General features: G+C 39.5%; 1 protein-coding gene across 1 annotated transcript in view; it reads left to right on the forward strand.

Moving 5' to 3' along the window:
* The window catches only part of LOC120541916 (histone-lysine N-methyltransferase SETMAR-like), a 139,023-nt gene that overhangs the window by 35,754 nt on the left and 90,467 nt on the right, over nt 1-12,802 (forward strand). Inside the window, exon 2 of the mRNA XM_039773933.1 lies at nt 3,703-4,257. Coding sequence (XP_039629867.1) covers nt 3,703-4,257 — 555 coding nt within the window. The remainder of the gene's footprint in view (nt 1-3,702; nt 4,258-12,802) is intronic.

Raw genomic sequence — 12,802 nt, forward strand, 5'->3', positions numbered from 1 at the left:
ATCATTGCTGCCTTACAGGTTATGGAGCCAAAAAATGGATTCCTGGCACAGGAACTCTTTGTGTGAAATTTACACATTCTTTCTGTGTTTGTGTGAATTTTTTCAAGTAACTGCATTTGCTCTCACATACCAAAGATAGTGGTGTTAAGTTAACTGATTTATCTGAAATGGTTTACATTAGAAGATATACATACGTATGCATGCCAGCATGATATGTAGTGTATTGGCATTTTGCATTCAGTGCTGGTCTTTGCTTTGCACAATTGTTATTGTTGTGTCAGTTTTAAGTATCCAAAGAGAATCTCCTGGGGGCTCATGTATAACGCCGTGCGTAGAACTCGCACTATAACATGGCGTAAGCACAAAAGCCGAAATGTGCTTACGCACAGAAAAATCCAGATGCAGGAATCTGTGCGTACTCCAACTTCCACGTTCTTCTGCTACATAAATCCCGATTTCCGTGAAAACTAACGCTCGTGCACGCGCTTTATGCAATGCCCCAACTCCTCCCAGAATTACGCTTCTTTGAATATGCAAATGAATATAAATCGCCCTTAAACTCAGCCTTCTGTGAAAAGACAATGGGAAAAGCACGGGGGAAAATATAAGAATTTCAGTGAATACCAAGTGGAGGCAAAGGAAAAACATACTATTTGTTCAAATAAACCGTGATATAATCAACAAAAGGAAGTTGATCGAGTAACATAGCGTGTTGGAGAAACTTGAAAGCTCACATTTACAAAATTGCACAGTGCCGGTGGATGGCCACGTCCGTTGCAGACACTGCATAGCCGCCTCGTGCTCATGACACAAGCATTTAACTTTTGCCGAAATTTGTCGCTGCGTTTTTAGCTGTGTTGTTATTTTCTCTTTCTGTGTTATATTCAATATATATTGGCGTAGACGTCACTACAGTCAGTGCTTTTCTTTCCCCAAGTAACCGATCGCCACACAATCAGCTCTGTAATAGAAGTTAAGCCATCTGTAAGCTTAGTGCTGATTCTTCAAAACATTTAAGGAACATTGAAATATCTTCGTAATACATATTTAATTATTCTATCCTTAACGATACTCCCAGTGAAGAATATAGATTATTTAAATGAAGTTAAAGTTTTATCTGTATAATTTAATAAACATATTTTGCTGCATTTCACCTTAAAAATGATATCGTCATCATATGTAAATACATGCTTTATAAAGTGGCTCAGGTTGTGCAATATTATAACTGTAGTGCAAGTTTACAGTGGGGTGATTGTACTTATAAGTACTAACAGTTCTACAAGGTGCTATTGATTGAGTGCATTTAAAGTTCTTGGGATGAAACTGTTTCTGAACCGCGAGGTCCGTACAGGAAAGGCTTTAAAACGTTTTGCAGTGGCTGAGACAGCGTGTCCATGAAGCTGTATACCGATAATTCTCTTTCCGATCAGCTGCTGCTGTGATTCACACTCAGATACAGTGATATAAATACTCTGAGTCTTCCAGTGAGAGTAATATGGAAAAAGATGATCCGCTGTGGCAACTCCTAACGGGAGGAGTTGAAAGAAGAAGAAGAAGAAGAAGAAGAAGGAGAAGTGAGAGTAACAACGCTAAAGAAGTTATGGTATTTGGAATACTATGGCTATTCCCTGGACCATTATATTGTTACAAGTTAATTACAATCAGATGCATTACACTAATAAACAATATGCGCTTAGTTTCAGTGTATTTATAAAGCCACGTCAGGAAAATAATAAGAAACCACACAGGAACAGTACAATTGCTTTGACGCTGGGTGCCGCCAGTCTGCAAAACCGAGCGGAGAACTTGCGTACGACAAAGCATGAGGTACCGTGGAAAAGTCCGTGGCTTTACGCCAAGTGTAGGTTTTATACATCGCGTTTTGAACGTGGAAAAGTTCTTACGCAACATTTCTGTGCGTACGCACCGTTTATACATGAGGCCCCTGGACCGTAGCATAGATAGGATTCACCTGCTTTTTTTGTTCCAGCTGATCTCTCTAAATTGCATGCTGTCAAAAAGGGAATGTCAGCAACCATTAGAACAGTGTTAACAAAACCAGGGGATGTCCGTGCATTTGAGAAACTCTGATGAGAGTCACAGCTTAAAACTCAGAGTGGGTGCTGTCAAAAACTGAGATGCTAAAGCCATAAATAGAGTTGAAAAGTCAAATGCTAAGAGTGAGCAAGACGACATAAAATGGTAAAAGCACAAAGACTGAAGTTGCTTGACGGATGAATTTGTAAATGTGAGAAGCCGTAGTTATAACTGAAGTGTAAAACTGGTTAATGACAAAGTTATCTGAGGCTAACAACCAGAAGGTGAGCTACCGTAAAGGTCTAGACTCAAAGCTGTATTATAATTTTAAGGTAAGGTGTTGCCAAAATCTAGACATGAAAACATATCATAACCTAAACATAAGGAGTGGCCAAAATATAGACTTGAATATATACAATAACCTGATGGTTAGCTGTCAGCAAAAAACTAGACACAAGTCTGTTACTGATGGTGAAACGAATAATTACTTTATATAATAAGGTCTTGCTGGAAAATGTTATAGTTGTAATTGCCATCATCATTAGCAGTAAAAAAATTAATAAATCCTACAGTTGGAATACATGGATATACTGTATATACCACAGAATATCAACCCACTTAATCCAGTTCAGTGTCACAGGAGCTCGAAGCCTACTCTGGCACCTTATGGCTCAAAGGCTCATTTGATTTTATTGACAATTGGAAAAGAGGATCTGCCACTTTCATTACCAACAAAAATAAGTGCTAGGACAAAAATAATACATTAAATATCAAACAAAACCAACTGGGAGCCAACTTATTAGTTAGGGGAGACCAGAGTGTACAAATGTCAGTGTTTAATTATACTGAAAACTTAAAAATTCTCTAATACAACTCAGCTATATTCTATAGTCATCATTTTGCAATTAAGAATAATTGTAGACACTTAACAAATATATGCACTGGTATTACTTTTTTAATGTATAAATTCTTTCATTAACAGATTAGCATGCTACTTCCTACTTTGAACCACTCTTTTTCATGCTCTGGAGCAAAATGGTTTATAAATTAAAGTTGGAAGGATTCCAGGAACAAAGGGAGGTGTAGGATGCAAATACAGAAAATGCTTAATGTAATTATTATGCATAATTAAACATGGCTGTTTGGTGTCTAATCTGAATTAACAACAAAATAGCAAAATAGAGATCTAAACAAATTACCTGGTAATTTACTGACATTTCATCATTTAACATGTTTTACATTTCCAAATAAAAAACCTGTCTGAAACATGCCACTGATTCAGACAAAACTAAGACTCATGTTAGACAGACAAAACATTTTCACATCTACAGTCGTTGCTAAATTTCCTTGCGCAATCCTGTCAGAACAGCAAACCAATCATGATATTCTTGATAGGATTACAAGAAACTGTAATAAATTGCACTGTCAAAGGCTTACTTTACTTTACAATAAGAGCATTTTTGCTAAAGACCTTTTTCAGTATACCCAATGTATTATGTATTATTTTTTATCAACTACGAGGGATATCCAGAAAAAAAGGTTACAAGTGCCCTGGAGGGTGCAGGGAATTTTTTTTTTCGAAGGTTGGCATACCTGCGTGTAGGGGGGTCCTAACGGTCAAAATAAGCCCGGGACCGCGTCAGTCAGTTGTGAAATGTCATCACAGCAAGCGAGTTCGTCAACCTCTGCTGAGGCCGTTTGCTCCACCTACTGCCAATGCGAGATTCGTTCGGTCATCATGTTCCTCACTTTGCGTCACGAATCCACGGCCGAGATCCATCGTCAGCTTGTGGAAACTTATGGACCTGAGGTAATGTCACGTCAGCATGTTTACAAGTGGGTTAGGTCGTTCAAAGAAGGTCGCACTGACACTCATGACGAAGAAAGGAGTGGGAGGCCGTCTCTCGTTTCAGAAGAGCTTCTGCAACAAGTTGATGAAAAAATTTGCAGTGATGGTCGTGTGACGATTGACACCCTTCATGAAATGTTCCCCCACATCTCACGAAGTCTCATGGGTGAAATTGTCTCAGAAAAACTTGATTACAGGAAGCTGAGTGCAAAATGGGTGCCAAAAATGTTGACTCCAGAACATCGCCAAAATCGCATTTTGGCTACACGTGAATTTCTTCAGCGTTATGAAATCGAGGGTGAGGCGTTCCTTGATTCTATTGTGACTGGAGATGAAACTTGGGTATGTCACTATATTCCTGAGTCCAAAAGGCAGTCCCAACAATGGCGCCATACCCATTCCCCATCAGCCAAAAAATTCCAAGTTCAGTTTTCAGAGCGGAAGATTATGGCATCTGTCTTTTGGGACAGAAAAAGGGTTTTGTTGGTGGATTTCATGGCCAAAGGGACAACCATCAATGCTGAAACATATTGTGAGACCCTAAAAAAATTGAAAAAAAAGATTAAAGACAAAAGGAGGGGAATGCTGACTCGTGGTGTGTCCCTCCTTCACGACAATGCCAGACCCCATACTGCTCGAGTGACTCAGGACCTGCTTGTGTCCTTTGGATGGGATATTGTTACCCACCCACCCTATTCCCCGGACCTTACGCCCTCAGATTTTCACCTTTTCACCAAACTGAAAGAATTCTTGGGTGGGAAACGTTTTTCCAACGATGAGGAGGTGAAGCAGACAGTGGAGAAGTGGCTTTCGGAGGTGGAGCGGAGCGTATTCGACGAGGGTATAAAAAAGCTGGTGCCCAGGCTGAAGAAGTGCATCGAAGCTGACGGCGATTGTGTTGAGAAATAAACATATATTTTGGAACATACCCTGTAAATTTGGTTGAAATATATTCATTTTTCGATTTTTAACAGCTGTTGTGACCTTTTTTTCTGGATATCCCTCGTATAAGCTAAGAGTGTCTTGAATCACCACTGTCTGCATGCTCCACAGTATGTATATATATATATATATATATATATATATATATATATATACACATACACAAACACACACACATATACATTACCTGCGAAATAACAGAGGAATACAAAAAACGTGTTTCACCCTAATTTGGGCTCATCAGTGCCTGAGGCAAAGCTTCTGATGTTGCAACACCGCTGCTGGTTCACTTACTTGACAGGGTGAATATTGCAGTATTACATTCATAGTGATTCAGACCTATGAATTTAATACTCCAATCTTCACCCTGTCAAGTAAGTAAACCAGCAGAATGTCAGAGGCTTCACCACAGGCGCTGATGTCTGAGGTTCGATCCCTGTAAGGGGAAGTAAAGGTGCATACACCTGATGAGCCCAAATTTGGGGGAAACACGTGTCATGAACTCTTTCTATTATTTGGGAGGTACTGTATGACATATCTATGATCTGCTTCTCACAACTGAGAGGACGTTGCGGCTATTTGCTGGTTGACCAACCACAAGTGTTACCTGATAGGTAACCATCCAAATAATCAGATTGCGATTCAGACCTATGAATGTATAGATATATACATATACAATATATGTATAATATAATAAAATACAACATCTGTCTGTGTGAATGTATGTTTATCCACTTTTCACAAGAGAATTACTTAAAGATCAAGTTTCTGTAATTTGCTTCAACATTCCAATTGATTTTGCAACTTCTTTCATCATGCTAAGTATCATATTCCGCTTGCAGTACCGATTTATTTGCACCAATCCGAGGCAGACGCTGCGGGCTGAGGGGAGGTGGGTGCTGACCACCTCACACAAGCGCCAGCCTTCATTCAAGTTGGTCGACCTAGCGCCACGTGTTAGAGCATACCTTGCCTCCACTTAGCTAGCGATACCTGTTTGTTCAATAGACATTATCATCTACAGATTGTTAAGGAGTAATGTTTGATGTTTTTGAGAGGGAGATTAGAGCTACGTGTGTTTTAGAGGATAGCTGCTAATTGCCAGAGATATCATGGCCACATGGTTTTCTCCCCACATGGGGGGACACTCTCCTGTCAGAGCTGAACATGATCAGATACAGTGCCAACGTTTAACATTGAAGCATACCTACCTTCTGCTTGGCCAGAATTAAATTTTTTTCCATTGATTTTTAAAGTTTGTCCTGTTTCACTACTATGTGGCCTACTATATGTAAAGTGTTGTGATTTCTATATGGTGTGACTGAAATATGTACAAATACACTTAAATTAAAGTCTGAAATGTGCACCTTAATCACATCTGAATTTCTTGATTTGTAATTTTAAACTGTAGGGCAGAAAGGTAAATCAAGAAAAAATATGTCTTTCACCTAAACATTATGGAACGCACTGTACATATAGTGACGAAAGGCATTGGTGAAGAGGAGTAGAAAAAAGAGTAATTGTGCTTGCTGGCAGGGTACTACACTTCCCTTCAAATGAGTAAATGTGTCCCTGTAACAAAAGACTACATACTGTACATCAACATAATTTACTTTGTTACACTTCTGTGTTACCATACCTTGAAGGTATTTGTATTTCAAAAAGAAACATGATGAAAGGATTTTCTTTTTCATAATGATTACAAGAGGAAAGCTTCAAAAAATAGTAAAACTGAAATCAAAATAATACCTCATTGCACTTGAGAATTTGTGAAAGCTAATGATTAAACATGTTATTCCTTCTCTACTTTTAATAGAAGTGATTGTGTAAACCTTTTGAAATGCCATTTTAATAGGAACAAATGATTACATGTTACCAGGGAGGACCTGAAAAGATTACTATTAATGGAATAAAGAAGGGCTGAAAAAGGTTCAGAAGAGATGTACACAGTGCCTGTCTGCCTGTGTAATTAGCTGCATGTGACCCTAATATCATTGTCAGGTTTGCTGATGACACAGCTATGAAAGTCCTGATATCTAACAACAATAAGCGAGCGATTTCTCACACTAGCATCAGGACAACAGTCTACTCCTGAATGTCAACAAGACAAAGGAGATGATTGTGGACTTTGGGAGAAAACAGCAGAGGCAATACTACCCCCTTAGTATTAACAACACTCAGGTATCGAGAGTGAGCGGTTTCTTAGTGACCATATCACAGACGACCTAACCAGGTTCAAACACACTGACACCTCGGTAAAGGAGGAACAACATCTCTACCACCTCAAATGCCTCAGGATTTCAGGATGACCTTCTAATTACTAAAGAACTTCTATAAATTAAAAGTATCTTGACAGGAAGTATTAATGCCTGGTTTGGAACAGCACACAGCAGGACTGCAAAGATCCACAGAAAGAAGCTGATTGCATTCGATTTCATTTGATATACTGTATATAGCTATATATTTATAATAGGTGTAACAGCATGCCCTACAGTCTGTGGAAACAAAGCTGTAATATTGGACAGGTGGACAGCTGTTATAGTTGTAAATGCAAAAGAACGATGACAAAACGGATAAATAACTTGTACACTTGCATGTTCCTATAAATACATTGTCGGAGATGGCTAGGGTGGCAACCCGGCTGGGACACCCAGGAGGACTGGAGGAGGGCTTACGCCTTCCCCAGACCATGTGGGGGCGACCACCCTGGTTCCTTTGAGGGCCACGGGTACAGAGCTTTGAAGCTCTACCCTGTAGGGACCTGTGGTCACCGACAGGGGGCGCCCCAATGCCTTGGAGACCCTGGATCTCAGCACTTCCGCCACACCCGGAAGTGCTGGGGGGAAGAAGAGCAGGGACACCCAGAGTGCTTCTGGGGATGCAGCTGGCACTTCCTCCACACTGGGGCCTGTTGGTAGGAGGTTGCCGAAACACACCTGGAGCACATCCGGGTGCTTATAAAAGGGGCCGACTCCCTTCAGACAATGGCTGGACATTAAGTCAACATTAATTAACATAGAATAAGTGAGGTCCGATGGCCAGGGTGGACAGAAAAAACAAAAAAAAAAAACTCCAAAGGTTGGAGAAAACAAATAAAATCTGTAGGGATTCCAGACCAAGAGACCATCCAGTCCCCTCTGGGCAAAAATACAACCCACATGATAGCCCATTTAATAAGAAATACCCACCTGGGTTTCCCTCATGGGCCCCAAGCCCAGCCATTCATACAGCCCACTCACAGCCCACTGCCCAGATAAATCCCAGTAACCCACTTGAAACCTATGTGAACCCTACAAGGACATGCTGGCTGGGATGATTCACTGTTGGAATGGTATTGTACAGGTGATGAGTGGTGCCTAGTTTACTCCAGACATGATATTAATCTTGTTTCTCATAGTCTGAGAGTTACTTTTAGGTGCCTTTTTACATATATCTTCTACTGACAAGAGGCTTCTCTCTGACCTCACTTCATAAAGCTGAGATCAGCAGAGTGCAGCAGTGATGGTCATCGTTCTGGAAGTTTTAGGTTCTATGGGACTAAGTGATCATCAGGTTCTTGGTCTCTTCTCTTACCATACTCCTTCATGCACAATTGTTCAGTTTGGCTGGGTGGGAAGCGCTGGGAAGAATTGTGGTTATTCCATACTCCATGTTATGAATACACTCGTGCTTTTGGGTGCCTTCAATGCTCCATTTGTTTTTTTAGATTTCCACAGATTTGTACCTTGTCACAATCCTGTTTCTAAGCTCTGCAGGAAAACTCCTTTGACCTCACGGCTTGGTTTTACTCTGATACACACACACATTGTCAACTGTGAGACCTCATATAGGCAGGTGTGTGCTTGCCTTTCCTGATCATGCACAATCAATGGACAGGTGGAATCCAAACATGGTGTTGAAATATCTCAATTATCTTAATCTTTTCAAAATTTGCAAAACTTTTTAAAATCCTGTTTTTGCTTTGTTACCCTGTGGTATTAAGTGTTGATTGAGGTGAGTAAAAATTATTTTAAATGATTTTAGGACAAGAAGGTGAAAAAAGTGAAGAGGTCTGAATACATATGACATACTGTACCAGTTAATGGCGCACTGCACAATAACATGCAGTGAATACACTTGACTTGAGCACTCATAGTTGTTATACTCTTTCTCTGTATGTTTAGCATTCATTTCCTCAGAGGATGATACGCTTGCTGCGTCCTGGGCAGCTTTTCTTTTCTTCACCCTAGTGACCCGTTTCTTCTTTTCTTTTGTCTGCATCTTTAAAACTGATTAAGTCATTGTTTGTGTTGCAATTACTTAGTATGTTTTCTTTCATTTTTCACATAAGCTGCCACTTAAGTCTTCAATCTGCCACAAGCATGATTTAAGATATGAGATAGGGGAAGTGACAGCAAAGGTGGTAGGGAATAGCCCTGCTGGCCGCTGCTGAGAGTTGATTCCACAATCAAATAAAAATAAAAATAAAAAGAGGAATACCCTTGGAGGTCAATCATCACCTCGAAAGTGGATAGTAGAGGTCACATAGTATATGTGTACCAAATTTCAGTTCAATAGGTCAAACGGTTTGCGAATTACAGGTGATATGAAGATATGTGCCTACAATCTCCATTTCAGGTTCACAGAGAGGTGAGCACAAGGCAAGCCACTCTATCACTAGACACACTCATGGACACTTCCACATTCTCTCATGGTGGGTCAACCTAAGAATTAACCTAAATTGAAGGTCTGAAGGATGTGAAAGTAATTTCAAACTATAACCTGTCAGGGGTATTGAAGCCAGATGCCTGGAGCTGCAAGTGATGTGCGCTGCCCATATGTATGTTTAATATTTTCATATGCATCTTAAAAATGTGAATCTTATTTCATTAAAAGTTACAAAAATACTAATAGTTAAGCAAATTCAATATTGCTATCAATGTTGTGGTATTACGTAACAGGTATTGAACCTGTATTATAAACAGTATGTGACAGCTCAGTGACGGTGCAAGGAGGTTGGGAGAAGTAACTGCTGTCAACAGCAGCACACGTGTTATCTGTTGGATAAAGGTTGAAGGTTAGAATGGTGTATTTTACTATTAAAAAGAATCTTTTACAAACAATAAATGTCACACAAAAAATCTACTTACTTGCTACAATTTCTATGGTGTGCATGTGCAAAGGGAAACTTGTGCTTTTGATAAAAAACTCCACCAAGGAATTACAGTAATACATCTGAATAATTTTGTTTTACAAGGCATTTTTGCAGACTTGGCCTGCTATTAGCAATGGCACAGGCATAAATCAGCAGCAGCAGTACATGCTTATCTTTGTCATTCTAACATAGAGGAGGAACCTACAACTCACAGGCTAGTTACAGTCCTTCAGACCATTTTATTTTATCCATATAAAAAAAAAGAATTAGGCACAAAGACCACAAAAATGCTATTAAAATATCTGCTGTAAAAGATCATATGATTTAATACAGCATGATGCAGGAAATAACTTGCTATATTCCTGAGACTTTTGCATCTTAATTTATGAGAGTTTTCATGCAAGAAAAAACCTTGCTTTCTTTATTATCCATGCATGACACTATCAGAGATAGGGACATTTTTCATAAAAGTTGAACCTGCCAACTACAAATAAACTACCTTTTCAATAAAGCAGTCTAACAACTGATGGGCCACAAATATGACTGAGGCTAAGAAGGGTTAGAATGAGCCTCAGTGGCTAAAATATAAACCTGACTGCAGCGTCAAAAATAAACTTTATCAAATGTCTTTACTGTTTACATGAATTACTGATTGACTGTCAGTTGGAATTTAATACAGTAAAGGTTAGTTGTAGTGTAGTTTTAAGCAAAATGACAGTTTTGGGGAGCCAACTGCAATGTTTTTATGATCTACAAGATGAAGTAGAATATTTAACAAGAAATGACTAAATGAATAAGTACTCAGGGTTGGCATTAAAACATTAAACTGCTTCTCATTTAAATAAAAACTGCAGTTATGGCAAATTAAGCTGGAAAAAGAAAACACTGTGCTTTTTTCTTCAAGGGAAGGCAAGAGTTTGTATTTATTTAATCATCAGCTTAACTTTGCAAAGCCCATAATTAATTTTCTTCAACGCTCTTAAAATGCTTTTTCTTGACATTCTCTGTGGGTGGGGTTTTAGCTATTAAGATTAAGTTTCACAGAATTACACTTATTTAAAGAAAAAGAATAATGGATTTTTTTTATAAAAATATATTATAAAAAACAAAGAATTACTGAAATCTAAAAGTAGCCAGTTGAAGAATCAAGGTTAAAGGTAAGGTTATAGGACAATGGTAAGACCAACAATGATGTATGAAGCTGAGGCATGGGCAGTAAAAGGAGCACAAGAGAAGAAGATGAATATGGTAGAAATAGGAATGTTGAGATGATGGTTGTGTGGAGTTACAGAGAAGACAATAAGAAATGGGACAATCAGGCGTACAGCAAAAGTGGGGAGAGATACAGTATCTAAGAAAGTACAGGAAAGAAGACTGAAGTGGTAAGTGTCATATATAGTAATTAAAAGGAACACAGTGTATTCACCAAGTGTTTTACGGCAACTTCGGGGAAGTGATTAAAGGATGGATTAAAGGTGGGACAAGTATAAAAAGAGAAGCACATGTTGTTACGCTGCCTTTGGGTTCACAGTCAAGTGCATGTGTTGCAGTTTGCTATTAAAAGGTGTGATAGATGGCCAGAAACCCTGCCCCGCCGGGATGCCTGGAGGAAGGAGGAACTGGGAGAGTGGCACTTCTTTTCCCTGGGTACCCGGCCGGTCCTTGATTCCTGGGGAACAGCACTTCTGGGACACCAGGAAGTGCTGACAGACCAGGGACTGTTTATGCTCAGAGAGCTTCCGGGTGCAAGGGCAGCACTTCCGCCACACTGGGGAGTGCTGCTGGAAGTCCATCATCAGGCACCTGGAGCACATTCGGGACAGGATAAAAGGGGGCCACCTCACTCCAATCAGGGAGCCATAGTCGGGCGGAAGAAGGACAGAGTTTACAAGACAGGAGTGGAGGTGGCCAGGAGAACCAAAGACTGTGAACTGTAAATATATGTAAATATTGGTTGTAAATAAATGTGTGTGTGGTGGACACTGCGTTGTTGTGTCTGTCTATGGCCGGGCTATTTCTTACAAAGGTTATTGAAGTTCATCGAAGTCTCCATGATCATTTCACAGTAAGGACATGTGATAAGGAGAGACAGGTATACGGGAGACTGAAATGGACTGGATAGACAAAGTAAAGCAAGAAGAAAAAGGGTTTGACTGGGATGAACATGCATCTGGATAGAGAATGTTGGTCAAATACAGTATATTGATCCTACATAGAAGTGGAAAAAGATGAAGATAAAGAAGACTGAATTCTAATATAAAAAAAAACATAAAAGAAAGGCAAAGATATAGTAAAGCATATAGTACAGAATCACCTGCTGCAGTTTCTTGACATGTTTTCTTGAGTCACCACCCAAAAGGCTTTAGTTTCCAGTTGATTTTACCACCTTTTTATATGACTCTGGTTCAGATGAAGAAAATAGCTATTTCTCCAGGGGTGTCATTTTAGCCAAATTGCATTAGTGTCTTAACTAGCTCATGAAAGATGAACTAAGCATTATATTATGAGAACAGTGTCAGGATTACTGTGCCAGAACTTGCACACTCAGATGTTATGTTGACCCCTTAGGATGGACACAGTGGTGAGTGAGAGATATAAAACAGGTCTTTCAAATAAAGATGCAAAATGTGTATGAAAGATTATTGTGCAAATGTACAAGTCAATATATTAAACAGGGAAATTGCAGGCAGCGTGGTGTAGTGGTTATGGCTTTGGACTTCAAACCCTGAGGTTGTAGGTTAAAATCCTGCTACTGACACTGTGTGACCATGAGCTAATCTGCCTGTGCTCCAATTGGAAAACCAAAAAAAAAAGAAATGTAACCAATTGTATCATAAAGG

Source organism: Polypterus senegalus, chromosome 1 (assembly GCF_016835505.1).
Source record: "Polypterus senegalus isolate Bchr_013 chromosome 1, ASM1683550v1, whole genome shotgun sequence".
Classification (NCBI taxonomy): Eukaryota; Metazoa; Chordata; class Cladistia; order Polypteriformes; family Polypteridae; genus Polypterus; species Polypterus senegalus.